This window comes from Notothenia coriiceps, unplaced genomic scaffold (genome assembly GCF_000735185.1).
Source record: "Notothenia coriiceps isolate Sejong01 unplaced genomic scaffold, NC01 NC01_scaffold00030217, whole genome shotgun sequence".
Classification (NCBI taxonomy): Eukaryota; Metazoa; Chordata; class Actinopteri; order Perciformes; family Nototheniidae; genus Notothenia; species Notothenia coriiceps.
In genome coordinates this window covers 149,018-175,396 of record NW_011362918.1, presented here as the reverse complement: position 1 = coordinate 175,396, position 26,379 = coordinate 149,018, and the positions used below count along the sequence as shown (strand labels likewise).

At 41.1% G+C, this 26,379-nt stretch overlaps 3 protein-coding genes across 3 annotated transcripts; 1 reads left to right on the top strand and 2 right to left on the bottom strand.

Annotated features, from left to right (window-relative positions):
* Positions 1–519: 519 nt before the first annotated feature.
* LOC104959439 (phosphatidate phosphatase LPIN2) lies at positions 520–9,674 on the bottom strand (the record flags this gene model as incomplete). Its single annotated transcript, XM_010787335.1, has 18 exons — positions 520–1,253; positions 2,030–2,133; positions 3,427–3,541; positions 3,845–3,997; positions 4,436–4,522; positions 4,693–4,841; positions 4,968–5,118; positions 5,307–5,365; positions 5,636–5,728; positions 6,282–6,351; positions 6,473–6,566; positions 6,658–6,845; positions 7,274–7,367; positions 7,502–8,243; positions 8,466–8,577; positions 8,743–8,850; positions 9,166–9,437; positions 9,531–9,674. Coding segments are annotated over 18 exons (2,886 nt in total), but the record flags the coding sequence as incomplete, so codon positions are not given.
* Positions 9,675–13,232: 3,558 nt separating this feature from the next.
* Positions 13,233–17,473, top strand: myl9b (myosin, light chain 9b, regulatory). Its single transcript, XM_010787322.1, has 4 exons — positions 13,233–13,341; positions 15,542–15,745; positions 16,371–16,532; positions 16,626–17,473. The coding sequence occupies exons 2-4, from the start codon at positions 15,562–15,564 to the stop codon at positions 16,799–16,801; spliced, it is 522 nt and encodes a 173-aa protein (XP_010785624.1). The 5' UTR covers positions 13,233–13,341; positions 15,542–15,561; the 3' UTR covers positions 16,802–17,473.
* A 953-nt stretch (positions 17,474–18,426) lies between these two features.
* Positions 18,427–25,250, bottom strand: LOC104959428 (nascent polypeptide-associated complex subunit alpha, muscle-specific form-like). Its single transcript, XM_010787321.1, has 3 exons — positions 24,771–25,250; positions 22,543–22,784; positions 18,427–21,632 (listed from the first exon to the last, which is right to left on the bottom strand). Exons 1-3 carry the CDS (start codon positions 24,787–24,789, stop codon positions 20,133–20,135), a joined length of 1,761 nt encoding a protein of 586 aa, XP_010785623.1. The 5' UTR covers positions 24,790–25,250; the 3' UTR covers positions 18,427–20,132.
* Between the last annotated feature and the right edge of the window lie 1,129 nt (positions 25,251–26,379).

Sequence of the window (26,379 nt, the reverse complement as noted above, 5' to 3'; positions counted from 1 at the left end):
GTCATCAACATAAGGCACTTTGCCAGGCTACAAACACCGCTGTTCCCCTCCGAGGTCCATTTACACTTTACTGGAATAAAAGTCTCAGTCTGACCCTCCTTCGCATTCTTGTAGTGTTCAAACATTTCTAAAACTGGTAGTGCAGTCCGTGAAAAGAAGAAACTCATGTTGTAGTTTCACAATGCTCAATGCTCAGATCATCTTGTTATTGCAATCCTCCGGTATTAAGGAAAATATAATCCTAGCGTCCCTCACCACAAACTACTCTTCCATATTCACCTGCAGGCTGTGATTCCACAATTACCACAGAAAATAAAATCCAATTTCCCATCAAAATCTCTCCTTAGAAAACACTCTTGTGCTTGACAACAACAGAGTATTGTCAAAAGACCCTTAAAAAAATACAAATAATTTAAAAACATTCTCATACCATATTTGGTTGCTTGGTACATGTAGCATTACAAACCCACCCCACAATGCTCAATACAAAGACATTCTGCATGTCAACAACACACAGACACACTATCTCGACTGAATGAAGAGTAACAGGTTTGTTTTGTAGCCGTGTGTCGGGATGTTTGAGCTTTAAGCAGGAACGGAAAATCTCCATATAAGCCAAACAGAACAGGCAAAAGTTTTGGCATGTGCAGGATATTTAGGGATCACCCAAACACTCAGCTCACTTTCAAAACAAACGTGTTTACAGTAAGTGTTTAGAGCTGAAATGTGCAACAGTGTTAAATTCTGGAATGACTAGGATACTGGTATACACAATAACAAAAAACTGAAAAGTGTCCAGTTGTTTTCACTGTAGGAGTTTCACATAAAAATAGCTTAATTGTGTGTCAACAGCCATCATCAGTGATAGAGCACTGAGATTAAGCACTGCATTATGTTAGGATACTTAGAAATGTTAACTCCATGGACATTATAACTTAATTTAGCAATTCTTCTTTGAGAAATAAAGATGCTCTTTCTGTTTATTCTGTCTCATAATCAGGCACTACAGTTGGCAGTTCTGTCAAAGGCAATATTCAGACATGCTGGAAACAGGAGATAACATATAGAGTTAATATGGTTGCTTTAAAACGTATGTGTGTGTCTACAGTAGTGCATCCAAGTCCAGTTCTGGCAGAGGATCTCTCCAATAGGAGCAACTGCTGTACTCAGGACAGTCCAAAGCGGACGACGTGCTGCCCCCGATGGAGAGCATGGGGAAGAAATGTTCCACCAACTCACTGAGGTGGCTGTACCTGCAAAACACAAGAACACACAACTCACTCAGAACTCCAGGAATTAGACATATGCACATCTAAGATCAAACGTTTTGAAAATGTGCTGTTAAAGTGAAATGTTGTATAAGTGGCTTCCCCATTGACCGAGCATCTGATAAAGAGAGCTGTATGTGTATAATGTTCATGCAATTAGGTTTTGCAAGTATGACTTCATTTTGTAGGCTAACCGCAAAATTAAAACTCACTGGTTCCCTCGACTAAAAGACGATGGTGTTTTTTTCATGACATTTTGTATCGCTGCTAAAAAATAAGCTCTTTGGGAAAAAAGGTTTTTTACTCTTTACAAAATTACACAACTTTTTATGATTTTTGAAGCAATTGTCAGAAGTAAAACAAAATTAACAGACTAGACCCCTGTCGCATGGTTTCATGTAACCACCAATGGGATTTTGTTTAATGGACACAAAATCCTCTATCGTCTCTTGAGTAAACATTATTTCTAAGTTTACAGATGTGCTTATTAACAAAACGTTCAAATGTCTTAAGCTGTTAAACACAGACCTTATTTCATGCATCTAACCAAAACACTTTAAAACCTAAATACATTGACTTTAAGATAAGGGAACTTGAAGTGAAAAACCGCATACTCATTTCTGGGTTTCAGGACTCATTTTCTGGGAAAATAATCCTAAAGGAAATGAGTGCAGGATAACGTGTGACTCCTCTGCCCATTCACTCAGTGACTTATCAGTATTTGTGTGGGTGTTTATGTTTGTGTTCTGTTGCACACTTACGAGGACTTATTGACTTTAGTCCTCTCCTGGATGAGCTCTCCTTTTGGGTTGACGGTGAATAACCTGGTGTCAGGCACCCCCACCTGCTTATAGGCAAACGCATCCTGACAAAAGAGAGGCAGCAAAAGAACAGTTACACACACATCAACTTCCGTGTGACTTTGAAGTATACCTGTGCACTCAAAATATTGTTTGGCTGTGTTAGCACTAATCCCTGATAAATCATTAACCAGTGTTTACTATATCTACAAAAGCAAACCCCAGACCCACACATCATGTCTACCTGCTGGAGTACATTGCAGGATAAAGATAAAACCATTTCAAACTAATGGGTGTATGTTCTTTGCCTTTGACCTAACTTGAATGGTTTCTTTATGTCCACACAGTTTTGTGCCATGTTCTAAAACACTTTCAAATAGACAACTAAGCTCCTGAACAAACTGATAAAAGATGTGTTGCTGAAAGTGGTGGCGTTACCAATTTATGCTGAAAGATTATATTTAGTATGATAGAGAAAAATGCTACACATGGGTTGTGATGGTCTATAGCAGGGGTGTCAAACTCAAGGCCCGGGGGCCAAATCCGGCCTGTGACTTCATTTTCTGTGGCCCCACAAGAGCTTGCAAAGAATATAATATGTTTATTATACGGTTACATGCCGATTTACAGAAGCACGTTGCCCATAAACTACATGTCCCACAATGCATCTCAAATTTGACTTTTTTTCTTCAAAATGTTAATTTTTTTTCAAAATGTCATTTCTTTTTGTTGATTTTGACTCATTTTGTGACATTCTCACTGAAGAGAATTGCAATTATTTGCGCTAGACTTCTGCTTTCAGACGTAGTTAATTATGAAGTTACCCTATCCGATTGTAATCCAATGCAGAGGCAATAATGTAATATAATACATTATTTTATATATATATATTATTTTTATATAGTCTTATATATAAAACTGGCCCTTTGAGTGCAACCATGATGCTTATGTGGGCCCGAGATGAAATTGAGTTTGACACCCCTGGTCTATAGTATCTGACAGTCTAACTTTGATATTTTGGGTTCAAATTAAATTAAATTCAGTGAAAAATTGTAAATAATACTATAAGTATTTGGCTTTGATATTCATGTTGTTATGAGTTCATAGAGACCACATACTTGATTTAGCTCTTTGTCGTTTCTCTGAGATACAGACATTTTAAAATCATTCTATAATTAATATTTGGGCACATTGTAGTACTGTTTTTTCTTTAAAAACAATACTCTAATGTCCAAACAGTTCGACTGATTTGAAGAATTCTGCTAAGTCAAGCCCAGAACATGACTTACAAACAAAGGAAATGTAAACTTTCATTATTGGGCAGAAATTGGTAAGAGACATTCTGCAGCGCTGCTTACGTTCGTCCTGTTTCCGAAGGCTGCGTAGAAGGGCTGCCTCAGGGGGTTGAACAGGTCCCTGATGTCACCCAGACAGGCAATTTTAAACACCTCTGGCTTCTTCTCTATAACCTCTCTGCAAAGTAAGAGACAGACAGTTTAAAGTCAAAATGAACATCTGTTCAAGTGTTGTTTCCTAGCATACGTTAATGCATATTATACAGTGTAGTGACTGGGCAGAGTAGCTTCTGTTTGGTGTAGATGAGTGGCCACTAGAGGACAGCAGTACATTGGTTTTCAAACAAACACTGTTCTCAAACAGTGCAGAGCTGTGATACTTAACTCACAGATACAGTCTGTCTTATCTGTTTTTATACAAATCAGTTTTTAACGGTACAGTGTATTAGTAGGACGGTCACTGTGAAGTAGTATTTGTTACCTGTGTAGTGCTGAGAAGAGACTGCTGGGGGCCAACAGCACGGGGCCCTGAGGAAGGACTATGCCTTGGTCATTGACCCACTGAAGGTAGTCCTTGGTGATGGCAGCCATACCTATGGCCCGCGCCGAACAGTACAGGAACTTATAGCCATTTCTGCAAAAACAGAAACGACCATATTAGCATTTTAGTTTCATAAAAATAAGAAATGTTCCACTTCTGCTTGTAAATGAGTTGACCTACAGCATTAAGCACGTTCTTCAGAAATAAGTAATATATCGTGAATTGTGCAACATAAGATAAGAACCTTTAATAAAATAAAAACAAATTCAATTAACAGCTTGGCTAAGTTCCCATGTGAAACAGGAACAAACAGGGAAACATCTGGCAAGGCAGATTAGACACTCCGCTGCCAACAGCATGACATCAGAATTAAATCATCTGCATGAACACATTTCATCTGTTCTTCTTGTTATGTCGTAGTGAGTACAGTGTGTGAAAGTTCAGTAATAGAAATTGGTTAAAAGGAAAAACCTGTTGAAGACAATGACGCTTTTACTCTATGGGAAAAAAGTAAACAGTCATTTCACATACTGGTGTATTTTGTGGTAGAGTTTTGCGATGCCTTTGTGTGTCCAGTCCTTTCCAAACTGAGGTAGAATATGACCCAGAGCATCAGACCTGCGGGAGGAAATCAGTAAAGATTACTATATTTAAATACATTTGGTATAAACGTATGTTCAAACATCGATCTAGTGTGCATCTTTCATCATGAGCAGGAACTATTATTGCTCTGTGTGTATTGAGACATCTAAACGGCATAGTGTGTATAGAGAGGCAGTTGTTTTTACTTGGTGATAGTGCCATCTATATCTGAAATGATGACTCGATCGTCCCACTTCCACAGGTAGATGGCAGCCTCACAGCGACAGGTGCCTTGGTACTGTGTGGTCACACTGAACACCACCTTGTTGGCCCCCTCGCGCAGGTTGAGGTGCTCCTGGTGATGAGAGAGGATAGAGTGAGATCGGAGTACAGTATACAAAATGTTCATCCTATTCATAAATTAGATAGCAGTAAAAGTAAACAAAAAGGGTAGGTGGGTGTATGAATTTGTGTCTCTTACTATCTGTTCAGAGGTCAGACGCAGTGATTTGCGGTAGATCTGTGTGATACTCTGAGTGGCATTAAAGGTTTCTGTTGATAGGCCGGCAGGAAGCATGGCCTTTCGGCCGAGGCCCGCCGCCTCGTCACTGTCGATGTCATCCAGTGTGCCTCTGGAGAAACAACACACATCAAATCAACATTTATGGTTTGTATATGTTTATATTTTCTCATCACAGCGCATTATATTTTATCTGAACAAAACCTACAATAAAGAAACATCTCAGAGTTTTGATACACTCTGGTGGCACAAAGGGGAACTACATGATGAGTTAGATCAAATCTTGTTGAGGTGACTTACTTTACTGTGGAAGAAACCGTTGCCAGTGGTTCCTCTTGTTCCTCCTTTGAGTCCTTTTGCTAAAAACAAAGGAAATTAAAATATAAGGTATATTCTATCAACAACAACAACAACAACAACAACAAGGTCAAGTATCAATAGCAATTTAGACAAACAGACACATTGCATCTGGACTAAACCTTTAATGACTTGGGTCTACGTGGACAGAACGTAAAACTAACTCTAGCTAAGTAGTGGAGACCACAGCATTTCGTTTTTGTAACACTTTCAAACTATCACTCACCATCATAACTACATGCTTTAAGGCATGAAAGTAGTTGAGCATGTACCTGGCTGTCGTCCATTTGTCTCCTCCTCCAGGAGAACCACCAGCGTCCAGACTTTTTGGGCATTTTGTCCTTCACCAGCTGCTCTATCGCACTCTGAATGACAAAGGCACGCAATCACACAAACAAAAAAGGCAATGATTATATACCTCCTAAAGTCACATCCACCGGCTAACAATGATCTTATCTGACCTGGACTATAAACTTGGGAATCAATTACAAAATAACTTGGTTATAAGCTTGTATGAGGTTTGTAATTATGTTTTACTGACATCATTAATATCTCAAATGTTTTGTTTTTGATACATTGATTTCTTTCCCTCCTATTTGATGTTTCTCATTGTAATGAGGCCACACCTCAGGCCATTATGATTATCATTTATTATGCTGGTGACATTTCCCTCTGTGCTTTTATAAAAGGAATGTGTATGTTTGCTGAGATATACATAGATATCTTGCTACATGATTGTATTAAGGTGATGTTACGGTCACCCATGGAGAGATGTATGTTATATGTGCAGTAGCCATTCTGCACACATTTGTGTACGTATGCAGGTTTAAGTTGTATGTATGTTATGTCTGAATGTTTACAAAATAAAAAGAGTACTAAAAACAAAAATGTCTCTAGTGTGTGGAAACACTAAAATACCTTGGGTAGGCTTTTCTGGAACGTTGTCATTGACAAGACCATCGGAGCAGCAACGGCCCAGTTATAGTAGCTGTGGACCAATCATTCACATGACATGTTTAAAAAGGACTCCTAAAAAATACATAAAGTGTAACAAATACATTTATAATGCCGATTGTATAAGTAAACAACCATCTAACTCCAGATCTTACTTGGAGTTGATGCAGATCACAAGGTTTGGATCCTCAATGATTCCTGGATTGTTGGCAAAGTCCAGGTAGGTCACGATGTGCTCCATGAACTTCTCTGAATTAAAGGAAAAATCGACATGTGTCAGATTTGACTTCCTGTCCCAGCACAGACTGCAGAAAGACCAGCATCCTTCACTCTGACTCACCTTTAGTGATTTGGCTGGTGTCTCCAACCTGTCCGCAGAGGGACATGCTGACGTCCATGTTGTAGGAGGTGGAGTCTGACAGGTACTCTGTCCCGCTGTCCATGGCCCCGCTGCCCACCGACTGAGGAGACTGGCTCCCCGAGCAGGAGCCCTGCTCCCCCCCGAGCTGACACGCCCCCTCTGTCTCACTGCAGGGGACAACAGAAGACAATTTGTCAACACTTCATAGACAGCGCAGAACATTCATTGGAGTTGTTTCAATAGAAATAAAACAATATGGACACTGTAAGGAATAAGGGTGTACGAACATTTGAATAGACTTCAGTATTGGTTATTATGCTTTGTAATATTGGATTGATTTTCTAGAACACTGTTGATTTTTTATTATACTTTAAAAGCAAAAACGTTTTATTTGTTCTACTTAAATAATCCTGCATTCACTTAAACTTTTACTGATATCAGCACATTTTAATAAATGTCTTCTGATTGCATAATAAAAGATCTATGATGTTTCTGTGATGAATTTAAATAAAGATCCCATACTAATGATTGCTTAAAATGCGGTGTTAGTTAATTTGACCATCATACTATTTGTGAAGAAGTCTTATGTGTTTACCTCTTGGGGAAGTAGAGTGCAGCCACCTCGGGTTCCAACTTGGTCAGATCATCCAAGTAAATACCTGTTGGTCCGAGATGGTGATTACGTTTACCTGAAACAAAATGACAAATCAATCCATGAGGAGAGCTAACATAAAGGAAATTGTTTTACCACAAGGTCTGAAGTTAGACACACCTATAACATAAAGTATTAACATAAATAAGAGAGTTTAATACAATCTGTCACCTTTCTTCTTGTCCTCCACTTTGGATGATGCCTCGGAAGGGTTGGCTAATCCCTCGGTCATGTTTGTCAGGGAGCCTCCTGCTGGCCCTTCAGCCCCTGCAGCGTCCTCCTCCCCCCCCTCAGCGCAGGGGTCGATCCCGCTGTCCCCCTCGCTGTTGGGGGCACTGCCGGGGGAACCCTGCTCACTTTGCTCCGATAAGGCACCCTGCTGTGGTGGATTTGATACCTCTGTACTACTTGGACTTGTTGATGTAACTGTGCAGTCCTCGCTCTCTTCAATGAGTTGTATTTGTGTGCCGTTTGGTTTGGTCACACCATCAGTGCTGATGTGATCAACACTGATGGTGCTTTCTTTGCTAGCAGGAGAATCTGTGCCATTAGTTTGATTATTTAAACTTGAAGGTGAGTGTGTGTTCTCCTCTTCCTCTAATGTGGTCCCGATCGCCTGTGCTGAGTCCACATAAGTCTTTGCTGATTCAGAGAGGTCGTTGGGGGTGGAATGGGCCATGTGAGAGTTATTCTCCAAAGAAAAAGCTGGGGTCTGCATAGTGTGGTTACTAAGGTCTAGGAGTTGAGTCCTGGGCTGTGGCCGGACCACTGTGACACTGTCCACCCTGCCGCAGCTGATCACAGGCTCACAGCTCATGTCAAACGAGTCCTGTCTTTCAATGGTGCGGAAATGAGAACTGCCAGAAGGGGAGAGGTGCTGTAACTCCACTGGTGTCCGCTCAGATTGACACAGCTGTGAGGGGGAGGGCAGAAAAAAGCAATTTGAGACAGTGTGTCAACATGACAATCTCAAATTTACAGCATGACATCTAGATCTCTGTGTGTGTGTGTGTGTGTGTGTGTGTGTGTGTGTGTGTGTGTGTGTGTGTGTGTGTGTGTGTGTGTGTGTGTGTGTGTGTGTGTGTGTGTGTGTGTGTGTGTGTGTGTGTGTGTGTGTGTGTGTGAGTGTGTGTACCATGGGAAAGCCTCCCCAGTTCCACTGCATCTGAAGCTCAGACGACTCCTTGGGTTTAACTAAAAGCTCGGAGTCGCTCTTAGGAGATGATGAGTGGCTGTAGAACACATTGCTGTAAAAGAGAAAGACAAATAGAGAAAAATAAACCATTACTGAAGGTGAATAAACAGTATGACCTTATCTCTGTCATCTTACACTGACTCAACAGCTGTGCGGCTGCTCAATGCTAACAAGTAAATACATGAATGAATGCGTTGTAAAGATGAACCTTCCTCACCTTTCTGAGGGTGACTGCTCTCCATCTGAGTGTGGATGAGTGTCTCTTTTCTGCGTGGCCCCCAGATCCTCATTTGGCTCCTCAGACAACGAGTAATATACTGACTTACTATAACACACACATAAAAGAAGATATTTTTCCACTACTGTGTCAACTTTGAAGGTGTCAACATTGAGCAACTTGATACCCTGTAAAAGGATGCTCGTATTGACATTACAGTATGTAAATATCAGCTGCTTTCTATAGGAGCTGTTCTCCAGAACTTAAGGCACCAAAATACTAAAATACTATGGCGTTTTTGCAAAAATGAAAAAATTATTGGTAATAAAAAAGGGGCGGAAAAGATTTTAAGAGTATATTGGTAATGCAGTATCGAGATTCTGTAGATGAAGCTTTTTCCTCTTTTAAAAAAAAATCACCGACCTGATTTGCAATGGTGTGAGGGGCTCGTCTGTAGCAGGGCTTTCCCCCCCGGCCGGATCACTTTCTCTCTCCCACTCCTTCTCCCTTTCTCTCTCCTCTGATGAGGAGCTGGCCTCTTCTCTCAGGTGAGTATCAGACCGGATGCGTTTGCGACGGCGCTTCTTCCTGCGGGCACCAGACCCGGTGATGGAGGCTCCCTCGGGGGTCTCCTCCATCTCCTCAGGGTCCTCAAGGGGAATTGGGGAGGTGCACAGATGGGCTGGGACTTGGGACTGATGAGGATAAAAAAAAATAGTTAAAGATAACAGACTGATGCAATGCTGCCAAAGAATTGAGGAATGGTCATCGAATGTCCGTCATCATACCTCCTCGTTTTCATTTTCCTCCACAAAAAAAGCTTCTCCGTTGTCGCCCAACTTCATGTGCAGGTTAACTGATTCTCCGTTGATCTCAATGTCCACCTGAAGACACAGTGATGCATGCCAATACGTCAAAGAATTCCCAATAGTTTTTTTTTTGTTTAGTCAGTTTATTGAACATGTAAGAAACAAAAACATACAACAATAATANGTGTGTGTGTGTGTGTGTGTGTGTGTGTGTGTATAGATAGATATATAGATAGATAGATACAATTGTATATATATTAATATCTGTACATAGTAGTACACAGTAGTCAATGTTTATGGTTACTTCATTCGGCTTTGTTGTCCTTGTTTTTAGCTGTTGTTTATTTCTATGCCAGTACATTGAGAGTTAGAAAAAACAGTCAAACTCCTTGTATGTGTACACACTTACTTAGCCAATAAAGCTATTTCTGATCAATCTGAATTATTTCCCCATGTCATTTGAATACAAAGCTATTTTATGAAGACCTGGGTAAGGTTGTTATTTTCTTCTTTCCATTAGGGTTTTTATCTCCACTTGTCCCCAGCAACCATTCTTTCCTCTTCAATTTGTCTCATCACTACTATTGTTATACAAACATTAACATACAACATTAATATAACAGCAACGAATAAAACAAAATAACATTATGCAACTCTAATCTTCTTGCTGATACTTTTCAAAGTTACTTTTACATTTCCTCTACTTCCCCTGCTACTGTTTGCTCTGCTTCCAACTTCTCTTTCAACTCTGCTCTTTACTCCACTTTCTCTGTTTCCTTTGTTCTCCTCTCCTCCTCAGACTCTCCTCCTTTTGCTGTTTGCTCCCATATCCTCTCCTCAGACTCTCCTCCTTTTGCTGTTTGCTCCCATATCCTGTCCTCCTTTTGCTGTTTGCTCTCATATCCTCTCCTCCTCTCCTCAGACTCTCCTCCTTTTGCTGTTTGCTCTCATATCCTCTCCTCCTTTTGCTGTTTGCTCTCATATCCTCTCCTCATCTCCTCCTCAGACTCTCCTCCTTTTGCTGCTTGCTCCCATATCCTCTCCTCATCTCCTACTCAGACTCTTCTCCGTTTGCTGCTTTTGCTGTTCGATATTTAGACTGTAATGACAGCTTATGATATACTTTTTTATAACTACATCAATCACATGCAATGCATAAAAAAAGTTGTTTTACTTACCACCTGTTTACAGCTCCATTAATCTCCAAGCTTCCGACATTCACCTGGCGGTGGTGCCTTAGATGAAAACAACTTGTGATATGATACAATGCAACAAAAATAGTTAACACCTATCCACAGCAATAAGCACAATGAGAGGACTAATGGTCTTCTCTTTTATACCAATTTCTATTGGAGACAACATACAACTTAATGTGAAATTAACTGTGGCATGTCACATAGGATTGGAATGGATGATTGCCTGTGCTGTGTGAATATAAAGGTAGGCAACTGTTGCATAGCACAGAGGAGATGGCAAAAGTAAACATACTTTTTTCTTACCTAAAGCATCTCCCCTCCTCTTCGTACCCCTGCCTGCTCCTCCCGAATTAGACTCTGGGGACTTAGCTTTTAAAATCTTGTTCAAGCTGTCCACTCTGTAGTTGGATCTCATGGCCTCAGCTTTATGACCCACCCGGCCTGAAAAAGGGTGTCTATGATGGCTGGTACTAAGAGGTTTTATGGTCCTCTCCTGCCTTTTGTGTTTGGGGGGCGTGAAAGTGAGAGGAAGACAACTGTCATGTGGGGTGTGTTGCTTTACGTCCTCCAAAAGAACATTTTAGTCTTGATATCACCGCGCACACATGAACGTCTCATCCTGTGTAGGTGGTATGTGTGCTCAGTAATTTCCCGCGATAAGGTCCCATACTGCTGTCGTTTCCTATCTCTTGAGGACTTTGAGTGGTTACCACTGTTCTTGGAATAGGTTTCCTCCGTGCCGACAGGGGTGTTGGGGATTTAGTTAGTCTAGGTTTCTTGAATATAACAAAAAAACACAAAGACCTATCAAACTAATACATCAGTAAATAAATTAACTAATTAAATAATCAAAACTTCAGTGAGGCAGCCATGCTAAATCTAAATCTAAAGGATTATATTTTGTAATATTTTCTCTTGTGAAGGCAAAGGACAGACGAAAGTTTAAGTCGAGGCTGAGTGGACTCTGTAAGTCCAAGTTTTAAATGCCGTTAAAATAAATATTATTAAAACAATTGTTTTTATGAAAAATGTATTTCACTGACCTGTCCCAAAACTGGGTGGTTTTGATGCCCTTCAATTTTGGGAAAGTATGCTGCGAAGAGCCCTACTGTCTTTACTTTGCTCTGGTCATCTTTAAGTGCCTGTTTCAGTTGTTGGGATGCCTCCCACTTCCCTTTACAGAAACATGTGTGTTTGTATAAAGACATTAAATACATGACCATTAGGAAAGGAATTTTCAAGTAAGTCTCTCTCTCTCTTTCTCTCTCTCTCTCTCTCACAAAATAACATGCTAGACCAAACTATTTCACAACCCTCCCATTTTCTTTTGTAGTATTCCAGAAATGAAAAGTGTGGCCCAGCAGAGGGCATCACTGCACCTTCACAGAGCCTCCTTTCTTTGCCTGAAACTTCTATTTATGCCATCTATTTTTCAATAATTCAATCTCAATAAAATAACAATATTCTACCAACAAAAAAGCTAAGGTAAGCTGCATATCTTAACCAAATAATAAATATTGCTGCTTAAGTGGTAGTTCTGGTATTTTCTTAATGCAGTGAAAAACAGATGCATGACACAAGCATAGAGACATTTCTTCAATTGAAATCTGTAAAGTTATTGTTTAATGGGCAGAAGGTTTGCCGTTTGTATCAAATAACATATATATTTGATGAATTATACACTCATAATGGCTGTGCGGTTCCTAAATCATATTAATTGCAATTAAAGTAAATACCCAACCCAAAAGGCACACAGGAATCATGTGTTGCCCAAAAAACCGGAGAGGAAGATGTATCACATGAATTCATACAATCGAAATGGCAAGAACTTTTTATTTTAATGTCATAATTACCTGACAATTTCGCAATATGGTGTTTCTTACACTCTTGCCAATTCACATTTTTTTATTTATTGAGCGCAATGACAACATCTTGACAGACTTACACTAAAAGTGAAAAGCATTTTTGTCAGAAAAACATTTGGCTAAAAAAGAAACATCTTTTTTTACACTGAAATGTGTCAAGTAGGTCTGTAGGTTTCTTTTATAGAACACGATAAGACAACGTGTTTACAACCACAAAAACAAATGCTACCTCCATGACATAATTTAAGATGTTCCCTTCATGTGGGTCAGCCAAACTGCCTATTTAAGGAAAGCCACAGCCTTACAACAAAACACTGGCTTTCAAAACTGCTCTGCATCTGCTCACAACTCTCTTCCCCCATGTTTCCATACTCCACCAAACAGAGCCTCCTCTAAATGTTTGGGCCCTTCTCTCTAAATAAGGCAGCCTTATCGTAGTTCCTGTCATTTTGCCTCTTTCCAAACATCCCGAGCAGCGTCTGTGGCAGTAGCAGGCTGCAGCCTTTGCATTCTTTTGCCTTGTATGGAGAAACGGCCTAGGCTGGGAAGTCTTTGTATGAGACAGTTCGCCCTCTCCATTGGCCGGGGCAGAAAGGGGAGGGAACCACCGGGAGACTGATTCTTTAAACAAACTTTCCAGTAGGACTGCCTGCTTCCCTTCACACTGCTGTGTTGGACCCAGACAGAAGGAGTTTGAGGGACTTCCAGACATTTCTAACTGAAGCCAAGGTAAGAAAGAAATCTGCTTTTACCAATGGCTTGCATATTGTGTATGATATTGTATGGGTTTTAAAAAAAGTCTGGATGTGTAAATTACCTGAGTTCAGTGGTACAAGGCTCAACTGTCAGAGTCAGAAGGGAGGATAGAGTTACAGAGAGTTTCAGTGGACCTTTGAATTAAGTTACCAGGATAGAGTTTTGTCATCTGTGGATCCACAGAAAGAGAGATTATAGTTAATTATCACGTAAGACCTCTTTATATATTTGTGTATATGCAGTATAAATGTACTATATGCCTGTGTGTTTACTTCCATCTCATCACTATACGGCACATTAGACAGAGGAATTTCTGGATGCAGCTGACCCATTTTGATCTCATATACACACAGTCTTAAACACTTGGACACACACATCTGATGATGTCTGATGACAGCTTAACCTCCACTGCACTCACTGTTTGTTTTTGAAATTCTTGACCATTGGCATTTCAGTCGTCACTAACAGCGTTGAGCAACCTGACTGTTTGGTGATACCCAAATGTCTGTGGGTGTTCGTGTTCGTGTTTGTGTGTGTGTGTGTGTGTGTGTGTGTGTGTGTGTGTGTGTGTGTGTGTGTGTGTGTGTGTGTGTGTGTGTGTGTGTGTGTGTGTGTTTTAAATACACGTATTTCCTTCCTGTAACCTTTTCATGCTGAAGACAAAACAATCCATTTTGTATGATGACTTTATATAAATGCCACTGTGGATATACTGTGCTTATGATCAAGATTACAAACTCTGGGCAGAATCGGCTGGTCATATTTTAATTTGCATTGACAATAAAGCGTATCATTCTGCCCTTGTGATACAGCAGCATTCATTTGTGTAGAGATCAACAAAGAACTACAATTCTGTATACTCAACAGGGGTAGATCAGCTTGCTCAAACCTTCCCCTTGTTTTCTCAGGGCAATTTCAGAGACGGCACACACACTAAATGTATCTCCCCTTAAATATGAAGACGTCCTTGGAGACAGATATTTAACCAACTGTAATGTAAAATACATGGATATAAAACTGTATTTTTTTATGAATGAGGATTTTTTATTTAATCTGCTTTAATTTGTTACCAGAATAGGCATATTATATTTGACTGCATTTGTTTCTGTTTGTAAGAAATAGTTTGTGCTATATTTGGAATGATATGGCTGAAAAATCTCTATATATTTTAAATTAAGAAAATAGATTACACATTTAAAATCTTTTAATGTACGAATTTCAACTCTACCTGACAAGAATATCAAGATGCGGAACATATTTTAATAACCTGAGCCCTCTGAAGATCAACAGCTCTATCTGTATTATCTTTAAAAAGCCTAGGTTTTTTGGAGGGATTTTCTGGATATGATTTATACTTATCTTTTTATAGCCTTCCAGTGTATAACTCACACACAGTAGATTTAAAGATGCGTTTGATAGGCTACTGAATTCTACTATCATAGATGAAATACAATTAATTGTGTGTGTTCATACCTTTTGATTACTGTAAGCTTGAAAATTATGTCGTTTTCAAGGTGCAAATAAATAAAGACTGAAAACAAATCATTGCGTGTCAGGTGTGGGTGTACAATTCCATGCTTAACCTGAGTAAATTATCTTATTGTTAGCTAGTACAGTACTCACCTCAGCGCCTCTCGGGGCATGATGTCATACCTTTTAAGTGACTAATCAGCCACAGTCACCTGCTCCTTCCTGCCTGTCCAGCCTGTCTCTCTGTGTCATCTGTCTGGTGCTGCCCACTGGGTATAACACAATCACAGAGCCACACACACACACGCAAGACAAATCCTTGCAGACCTAAATGTGAGTGACAGGTCTAATTCTGGAAGGATCTGAAGTGAGCTGCACTGTGGAGACATGTCAGCTTCACACCCATCACTGTACCCGACATTCAGAAAGAGTGTGATTCTCTCTCTGGAGGAAAAAGCCAGAGAAATAGCTTCTCCTGCTTGTGGCAAAGTCAAATATATAAGAGCTATATGAATGCAGTGTTCCAGTTTTCAGCGCTGTTATATGCTAAATAGGCTTAACTCATATTTTCAATTGGATGCTGTTATCGGTATTCATGTCAAGCTGTGTGAATGAGTAATCTATCCAATCTATGTTATCCCTGATGGCGGAGCATTTTTCACCGTTTAATCTATGAATCATGCCTCTTTTAAATGTGCTGCAGGCCCAGAACCAGCCGCCACCATGTCGAGCAAACGTGCCAAGGGAAAGACCACCAAGAAGCGTCCTCAGAGGGCCACCTCCAACGTCTTCGCCATGTTCGACCAGTCTCAGATCCAGGAGTTCAAAGAGGCGTTCAACATGATCGACCAGAACAGAGACGGTTTCATCGACAAGGAGGATCTGCACGACATGCTGGCCTCTCTGGGTACGCTGCTCTCACTACACTTTTTGTTTCTATGGCAACCCTGATGACATTATGAGTTTGGGCTTGGATTCTACCGATTATTAACAGAAAGCCTTTACTACAAGATTGGAGTGAGGGTGCTTTTTTTGGGGTAGCAATGAAAGAGGCAATATACATCAGGGGAAATGTAGGATTAACGGTTATTTTTCAGGACATCTTTGGCTGTGCTTCTTCAACAATTTTTCGTTCCTACTTTGAAATATAAGGAAGGACAATTTTTCGTTCCTACTATGAAATAAAAAAATAATAAGATATATGCAGATAAAAGTTTTATTTGAACTGCTGGATTGCATTCTTGCTAGAAGAACACTCTGGGAACGCGGACATCCGGCAAGGTCTCATGCCTTATCTTGCAACGTAAACACAAATTTAAAAGTAATTTGTGTATCAGCTCTGCGATTTCGGAACTGCTCCTAAAACTGAGTGGGTTTCCCCATGACCAGTGCTACACTTGTTCCAAATCGGTATCTATACCTGACATACTAACAAAAACATCTTAACAAACTCCTTGGTGGAGGCAATTAGTTCTTAACCAAATAGTCCAAGTAAGATTACATGATACATGATACAGTGTTTTGTTCCTCAGGTAAGAACCCTTCTGATGAATACCTGGAGGGGATGATGAGCGAAGCACCGGGGCCCATCAACTTCACCATGTTCCTCACCATGTTTGGAGAAAGGCTCAACGGAACAGACCCTGAAGACGTCATCCGCAACGCCTTCGCCTGTTTCGATGAGGAGGGATGTGGTGAGTCTGCATAAACAAAAAATACTGTAAACACACACCGAGGCACTTTTACTGTCACTGTTTGGAACTTGATGGGTGTTAACTGTGTCTAAGGTGTGATCCACGAGGACCATTTGAGGGAGCTGCTGACCACCATGGGCGACCGCTTCACAGACGAAGATGTGGACGAGCTGTTCCGCGAGGCCCCCATTGACAAGAAGGGCAACTTCAACTACGCAGAGTTCACCCGTATCCTCAAACACGGCGCCAAAGACAAGGATGACGAGTAGAGGGAGGACGGAGTGCCTCAGGGCCCCCGCACACACACACTGCAAATCAACTGCTAGCTCCTACCTTTATGGACATAACAGGTTTAGAAGAAATGTATCAAAGTCTCTCATAAAAGAGTTTCACTTATTTAGATTCAAACATGTTTTTGAAAGGTAGGAGCTTGTGATTTGTTTGGGACCTAGAGTATTTACACAATGTATTTTTAACTAGTATCATCATTGAAAGTTACCATGAAGAGTGGTGCATTTGAATTTTGTAACTACAAGTCTACTGCGGCTTCAGACACTTAGACAGCTGATTGGACGTTTTACATTTGGAATCAAACATGTGTGTTTGTCTATTTGTGTGTGCGGGGGTGTTTGTACAGTACCAGCAATGTTTACCTCTTCCGGCCAAATAGCTCCCGCACCTGCACAAGCACTGCAACAAGTCTCCATATCTGTAATATTTGTATCCTTGTAAGTTAGAAATGGATAGAAAGATTTCATTTTGATTGTGTTTATGAAAGTGGTGATCTTGATGAAATGTTTAGTATAGCTTTAAGTCTAAACTCTTCCTACCATCGGCTGGTTTTGTGTATTTTTTAAAGGATCAGGTATGTTTTTGTTTTGAAGGAATTCAGTCTTGAAATGTTGTTCGGCTAATAAAGTAAGTTTATTCATGCCATCGTCCGCAATGTGTTTGGGGTGTTTTCGTACCATGTTTTTCTAACAGGTATCTCTCTACTTCACGTTTACAAATATAAAGCGAAATACTGTATTTTAAACAACATTAACAATTTCAAGACATCTGAAACATTGTTCACTGGGTTCAATACATTGCTTTTGATTGACACAAAACCAATGAAATGTTTAAAACATCTTTGTCCATGAGTGACATTAATGCTAAAGTAACTATTTATGGATCTTATACGGTACACCTGACTGATGTGTCAGAATGGATTTTACACAACTCAATGCTAAATTGTATTACAAGACTCCTGTAAAAAAGGCAAAAATGTTTTTATAATATTGCTTATTCACACAAAGTAAATCAATTTAAAGTCAGCATTTGAAAAGGCAACACAAGACAGAAAAGAAATACCATTTATGAAAAACTGAACTTTTATTTCTTTGAAATGCTTATACAAAAACACATTTAAAGTTTAAGGCATATATTGCACAGACTATTGAGAAGTTTTTATATATAAAAAAAGAGACATTAGTCCCTCAGTCGTAGGTTTAAGGCACAGCAGCCTATCATACTGCTAGCGGTCAGTCATGATTCACAACAAACTTGAAAAAGACTTTATAATAATGCGTTTGGCTGTAAATAAACAGTTTGATATTTTTGTGAAAAAAATACCAATGCAAACAAAAAAACATGACCGTGAAAAATATTTACATGTGTCATCACATTGTCTGATCAGAACGCCATTTTGCATCTAAAAATCACATTAACCGTGCTATAAAAAAAACCTGCCTTCCTAATCTTTAGCCAGCCGTTTCCAGTATGTCATCAGATAAGAGGTTTTGTCACAGTGGCATGATGTAGTATGAACAATAGAAATATTACTTTAATACTTAGTATTCTACATATGACCCAAGTCTGACATGACCTGTGTAAATTGAGGTATAAATGCACATCAGTCTAGTGAGTACCTCCTACGACATCCACAGAGCATTACAAGCAGTAAGGAGGGTCAAACAAAACACAGCGTACGAGATTTGATATCTGCTATGAAAGCTTTCTGAGTGCGATGAAGCAAATACTCTGACCATTCATCAGACTTTCTTCTTCTGTTGTCTCCTGCTACTTGCGGTTTTAAAATGATATTGTGTACAGCTAAATGACACCGGTAAACATGACAGTTGTGAAGATTTAATGCACAATCCTGCTATAGTATTATTCACATAGGAACTCTTCCACATGATGCCACCGTTAACTGATGCCCTGATGGCATTCAGTCATATAGAGGTTTATGCTACAACAGTTTCATGGAAACTACAGCTTTGTGAATGATAAGAAATCCTATTGTAACCATTTCTAAATACAGGTGGATGAGCACAGATGAGGAACACTTGATGTTGTGCTGTTGTACCCCCCTTGGGAGGAAAACCTCCAGCAAATGTCTGCCATTGCAGATCATCCGCTACATTTGTTTCGTCGAGACACTACATGCATCAATTCAACTTTCAAATAGTAAGACATTCAGGTTTGAACTAAATTGACAAATTCATATGGCCCCAAATGAACTGGGAAATCTATATAATAATGGATCCAATGTTTAAAGTGTTTTTCCACCACAAAAGATAAAGTCTCAGAGCAGGATTAAAGTTTCATTCCAGGAGCTGTCAGAGCTCGATGTCATCAGACCACCAAGCTGCTCACCTCCTCACTGAAATTGATTTCTGTAACAGATCCAATGTGACCCTCTCCCCTTCATCCTGTGGCCACAGCGCACTTCAACAACAGTCCCTGAAAATCGTACACAACGGATCTAGGACAATTACACGGACAGAACTGCTTTGAGCAAAAACACAGAAATAGGCTTTTGTTTTTATGGATTGGAAATAGCTAAATAAGAAAATACATGATGCTTTAAAGCATGCGTTGAGTGGTTGAGATGACAATTCATGAGTGCAAATGAATCCCCCTCTGCTATAAAAAGCCAGGAAGAAGGGGGTGGGATGTGATGGAGACAGGGTGAATTTATAAAAAGAACAGACTCAATTCTTGAGAGAAAATCTGAACGACTACAACATTGTTGCTATGCGTGGGAATAACAAAACAAATTCCCTCCTTTTTATGCTGGAGGGAAATGGATGATAGGCAGCCTAGCCAATGATATCAATGTCTTTGTACATTCAATACAGTCCAGGTCTGCTACTGAAGAGGCTAACTGCTGGTCCTGACAATGACATCATTTGAACATTTTTACAATTACGGGATATTTCATCTTCATTCATAAATTGTAATGCGGAAAGAGGTTTGAAAATGGCATCAAAACTGTACAACACATTAGCTCTCCACACAGGAATGTTCCTTTTTCAGAAATGACATCAAAAGTGTTCTTACCGGCAGCTGCCTTCATCGAGGAACAGCACATTTAAAAAAAGGTTGCTTGAAACAGCAAGTCTTTATAACAACTCATGTTTGTTACTTCACTTTGTCCTTGTTCATAAATCTGATTTCACATCCTGTTTTCTGCAGGCACATGCGTTTATGACGAAAGGGGACTGGTGATGAACATACATTCTCCTATGTACAGTGTAGTCCAGCCAACAGGAATGTTTGCCCCCTATCTTCCAAGATATATATATTTATATTAAAAAGAAGAAAAATCAGCTCCTAGTTAACAGCTTCACTCACTGTGTGCAGGCTGTGCTGTGGGCCCCACACCGTGGTGATGGGGGTCTTTACCACTTGAAGAGAAGTGGGTTGCCTGCTATCAGCATGGACCATGCTCCAAACACTGGGCACCACTGCTGAATTCCTCTGTGCGCTGCTAACACTAATGCTGCTGGAAGAAAGCTGAAGAGGAGCAGAGAGGTGGGACATCAGGCCCAGAGGGGGCTGCATCGCTGGTGTAAAGGATGATGCTGGGATTGAAACAGGGAGGGGAGTTGGAGTTTGGGCAGAGGCCGGAGACGACACTGCAGCTGAAAAGAGCGGCGTACATGGAACTGTGACTGGGATGACGGGGGATTTGTGGAATGGCAGGTAAAGTGGGACACCTCTGGGGTCTGTGATAGAGGTGGTGGCTGGAGAAGGAGCAGCTGGAAAAAGCGTATGGGATGATGTCTGGCTGAAAGGCCTTGTGGCTGGGAGTACAACAGGTGATGGAACAGATACCAACTCTGTAGGACATGTTGTAGGCAGTGGAGCTGGAGATGAAGCTGGGGCTTTGGCTTGAGCAGCAGCTGGGTTCTGAGGATTGTGCAGTCCTAAGACTGCGGACACTGGCACCACGTTTGGCAGATGGGCTGGGAGGAGCGGAGCCTGCTTTACGCTGGAAGTTATGTCATTCTCCACGGGGCTCCAGGTGACTTTATTCATGAGGAGAGGAGATAGCCTCGGGGCTGAAACCAAGGCTGAAACTGGCACCGGCACTGGTACTGATACGGTTAAAGGAAGCATTTCTGGATCCTGTACTGCAGTAACAGCTGACACAGACATAGCCTTCTCCATCAGACTCTGAACCCTGGAAGGATCCATGACTTGTTGGCTGTCCTCTGGAGGCGGCGTGGGGCCCATGTCACTGCTGTAACACTGCGACTCCACCTGTTCAGTCTTTACAGCCTCTGTGGGTCTGCTCTGGCTCTCCTGTAGCCTCTTCAGGTTCTCCTGTTCTGCGGCCCTCTGCAGAGCTGCGTCCACCAGGAGCCTCAGGTCGCTGAAGTCCTGAGTGGGGAACAGCTCGGGGGGAGTGGGGGGAGGCGTGTTGAAGAGGCCGACGCTGGGGCTAGCTGCCATTGTTGTGCTGGTGGGACAAAACGTGTTTGCCCTCTGTTCCTCTGCTTCCCTTATAAGGCTCTGTGTGTCCAGCCTCATCAGCGCCTGGACCGACCCTTCGTTACCAGGGAAACCCGCTCCAGTGAGAATAGCCGTCGCCGTGTTCCCGAGAAGACTGAGGTCCAGGGTCGGGGCGGAGCGGATGACCGACGGGCGTTGTTGAGAGGGGCTGGTGGAAGAGTTGCTTTCTGAAGATCTGCTCCAGCCTCCATTGTAGTGGCTGTCACTTTTACTGCCGACCTTGCGCGAGATGGTGAACTTGGTGGGATCTTTGCCATCTTTGCGAAGCAGGTCAGGGAGGAGGCGACGACGCGCGTTGATAAACCAGTTACATATCTAGGGGAAAGAGGAAGAAATGTAGGTATTACAGAACTGATTCTGAAAGCTTACATGGATGATAAACGTGAATACATTTCAAAGAAAATGAGTTTTAGTCACAAAGATAGCCTTTAATCAGTTAAAAAAAGCAACCCTTCTTTGGTTCAAAATAACTTTTTACAGATCCATAACCCAACCCTGGCATAATTCTAGCTCTAAAAATGTTCTGGAGGCCTGTGATTTTAAAAACCACCTACACACTTTTCTTCATGTACATGTGCACACGAGGCTTTACTTACCCCCTCTAGTGGTACAGTCGCCCACACAGGGAAGAAAGAGTGAGACAGACAGAGATGAGAGCCCTCAGACAGCTGGCAATAATGAAGGTCTGCACTCAAATATGCTGAGCCACAGAGAAGCCAGCCAAAAGCATTCCAGTGAACTGACTACATAACAAGGAACTGTGCTGCTGCCTCACGCTGATCTTTAACGCCTTCTCTAATGCTGCCAGTGTGTTTGCGCACGCCTGTGTGTTGAGGCAAAGAGGAAACGTCTACTACTGATGCAATGAAGTGAAAAGGGAAGGCTGGAAAAGGCTCACTCTCAGGCTGCAGTTTGGTGATTACATCAGATTTTTGTTTTGCTTTCACCTGTTTACTGTGTTGGGTGAAGTTTCCTTAAAGAAAACAGTGAGCAACATCAGACTTTATAGTGATAACACATTAGTAAATTGACTGTGCACTAATATTAACTATCAAAGCAACCTTTTACAAATTCAAAAGGACAACCTGACAGGTCCACTAGACTGCAGAATCAGTGTCTACCACAAGTGTCATTTCTCTGGCAGATGCTGAAAACCTCTGGTAAAAAAAAACAAAAAATGGTTTATAACACTTTTAACAAAAAATAAATAATAAATTGTCCTCACCTGCAGCACAGAGAGGTTGGTCTGGCCCGACAGACTGAGTTTCTCCTGCTCTGACGGGTAGGCGTTGAAGCGGTGTTCGTACAGCCAGCTGCGCAGAGTCTGCACCGCCTCCTTGGGCAGGTTGCCGCGGCGACGGCGCTTCCCGAAAAGCCCCCTTCCTGACAGGTCGAGCGGCGAGCCGTCATCACTGTCCGACATCGCCGAAGAGTGCTCCTGATCCGGGCGATGCTCTTCTTCCAGAGCTGAGGGGGAGGAGCAGAGCTGTCAGTCAGGTTCCCAGAATTCCATTTAGCCATAACGTTTACATTAAATCTGCTCAGCATTAGGTATAAAAAAGGGTAATCTTCAGTGTTGTTTTTTGACATATCCTTTTTTTGGGCCACAATTTAAGTATAAGGAATAGTATAAATGGCTATACATTCACAAGGAGTGTTCTGTAAAATGGGTGTTGGGTTCATCTTTTTTTAATACAGGAAATTAAAAATACTAAAATACTTGTTTCCACTGATTTGGCACAACAATGAAACAAAACTCTTCCGTTACTTTTAACCTGACAATTTTACCCAATTCAAAGTGAGGTCTGTGGTCTGAACACATTTAAACAATGGCTTTGAGGTTTGAACTTTGTTGTGTGTTTTCTGCTGTCAGTCCGTGGTTGGCCACTGGAGAGAATCTCCACTCAAAATGGAGCATGCCTGATCCCAGGGGTGGGCCACAGAATGCAGTAAATGTCTTTCTCTCTGGCTGGTTGAAACCTGACCCCTGGGGCAGCGGCTGTCTTCACAAAGAAGATTGTGTGGATATCAACATCACAGTAGCCAGTGGCCAAGGAACCTTTTGACCATGCAAAAGAGGCTGTTTTCACCTCATGCCACTCTGGCTCAAGACTGCTGGAGTAGTTGACAAGTCTTGTGAATTCTGCATTCCTCGACAATGAGGAAAGTACTAAACCAAGGTAGAAAAGTGGGAGGGGAAATCAAAACATAAAAATGCTAATTTGGTGCATTTCCCCAAATCTCTGCAAATTAGCTTCCCCCAACAAGTTTAAGTGTCAAGGGAAGGGTAGGCATTGTAGATAACTACTTGAATGCAACACTGTGATTTTATTCCTGATATATCACTTTTAACCAAATGTTTTGACCCAAATGAATGATTCTTGGATGGAGTCAAATGACTTTAACAGTTTGTCAAGCGTTGTAGCTGTTTAAATGCAACCTGATAGAACCTGGTTTTTTGCACTGAACTGAAAACCACTTGGATTTTGCACATTGTGCCAAAAATATTCCTTGAAGTATGAATTTCAGCTCTATAAAACTCTTAAAATAGACTAAAGTTTATCAGTCTAATTAAGTCTAACTGGGTCTGAAAATACTCCAATCAGCAACTCCAGTCTCCCATTCATTAGCAACATTCATGTTGGATAACCTGAGACAGACATCTCAGGTTATCCTACTTCAAATAACAGTTAGCCAGAGATGTGGCCCACAATAATGCTACATTCTCCCATGATGAACCTAAGCCATCTCCAGCCAGTCAATGTGGGATCATGAATCAATCAACAATGACGTATTTTAGACAGATGTTAGAATAGTACATTATGTCACATCAGCAACGTCTCTCAGGCAGCCAAACTTTTTGTTTACCAAATGTCTCCCCTATCTAAATAAGCTAGTAAATGCTCATGGAAAGTAATACGAGTATCTTGTTCATTCTTGTAAACGCGAGAACAAATGGTCCTCATTTCAAATTTTGCTCCACAGTGAACTCAACTTAACAACACGCCGAGGTAAGAATTTGAATCTGACCGTTAGTAACGCCAGTCCAAACATCAACTTTACACCAGCTTGCTTTGTCAAATAAATAACGTCACACCCACAGTGAAATCATACACGGAGAAAAAAGCCTATTTGATAAGTATAAATGTTACTTTAAAAGAAACAAACCGACGAGCTACTCGGTAAATTAGCCATCTGGAGCGCACAAAGGAGGCAGGCAGCAAAGCACAGCCTCCCGCATGTCACGCCGCCAGATGGACACCATGCTCCTGCCTCCAGAGATAACTAGCTGGCTAGCTGTCCCTCCAAATTTGAGCACAAACACACGCTGCATTTGCTCGCAACAAAAAGCCCGCATTCCAGGCAAAACCAACAGCAAAGACACAACAGAGTTATAGACAGCACATGGTGTGTGGTTTAAACGTGTAGTGATAGAAACACGGTGAGGCTCACCTCGTTTGAATGCTTTCATTCTTTGTTGATGGCTGGCTTGAAAACACGCAGCTGTCCAAGTTGCTTGCGGTACAAAGCGTGCCCGGGATCCGAGCGATGGTTGACACAACGGCACTTTCTTTCAAGAAGCTGAAGGTGTTGCGCTTTCTCGCCGACCTAAACGTTTTGCTTTTCTGCGGCGCAAAAATGTTTCACCGGAGAGTCCGTTTCCATCGCACTCCTCGCTTTCTGCCAAGATAAATGTTTTCTGTTTTGTGTCGCTTGTTCCTTTTACCTGCACGCAGCAGCGCCAGCTCTTTGCCAATCTTGACAGTCGCAGCTGAAATGATCCCGCCTCATCAACAGCTGTCAGCCAATCACGGACCTCCATTGAGCCTCCTGGAAAGCCGTTAACCAATCAAGGCGCTCCGTCAGGAAGCAGACAGGGCTCTGTGTAAATGTGACTGACGGGAGAACCATTTCATTCAAAGTAAAGCGCAGTCATTGAAACAATGTTATTTTCCTCGACGCGGTTGAAATGCCACAGTTACATCGACTCAAGCCTGTGTAAAAATATAACTGTAGTGATCTTTCACAGCCATTTAAGTCGTTTTTTGCTGTGTGCGGGAAGAAAGACAGCCACACAGTGTTGTGAAGAGGCTTTACGTAACGTTCAGCAAAATGTTCTTGTTACATAAATCATAACGTCGAAAGCGTCGACTGGTGGCCGCAGTCCATAACACAATAAACCAAGCTATTTCGACTCAGACTGTTTTGGGTCATTTCTGATTGGATATTTAGACATCAATTCTACAGTTGGTTTGACGCAAGACTTGTCAGGCTAATGTGTCTTGGAAGCGTTTATTCATGAGAACCTCCCGAAGAGTCCCAGGGCCAAATAAGCGGGAGATTTCAGAAAAGAAGTTACTGCACGATAGCATAATGCAAAACAGCAATGTACCTCTAACGAGGTTTTAACTTGCTTTTTGAACCAAATGTACACGATGTATTCATGTATCATCGTAGGCTTCAAAAGGGATGGCCAGGCAACATGTAAAAAAGAGCATGTGATTGGAACAGCTTTGGAGTGATAATCAAATCTAGCAGGATTGTTAAAACTATTATATATAACGTTTCAGCTCCTGAAACAACCTTTAATATAAAATGAAAACATGTTTTGATAAAACAGCTTCTAAACAGTACAAATAATACAGCCATGATGAACTTTTTGAGAAAGTATCGTGTGCATTTTATTATACGTCTCTCCATTATACATTTTAACAACCTTGAAATAGTATAAATAGATCTACAGCATTGTAAAAGATGAAGATTTTCAGTCTGGTGTATTTACAGAAGACAACTTTAAGAAGCAAAGGGGCGAGAAATGCAATGCTATAAGTGTTCAATATCAATTAACCCCTTTACTCAGTATTGCACGTATACTTTAAATGTTATTCCATGAACTACAAACCTTCTCACTCACAACTTCTTCTCAAACATTACAGCTCTGTTATACTAAACCCCCACAACTCTGACATACACACAGCCTATAGAGTATTATACTGAACACATCATAGTCTTTAAAATATGTGCTTGCTTCCTAAGATATTTGTCCTAGTATTTTTACATA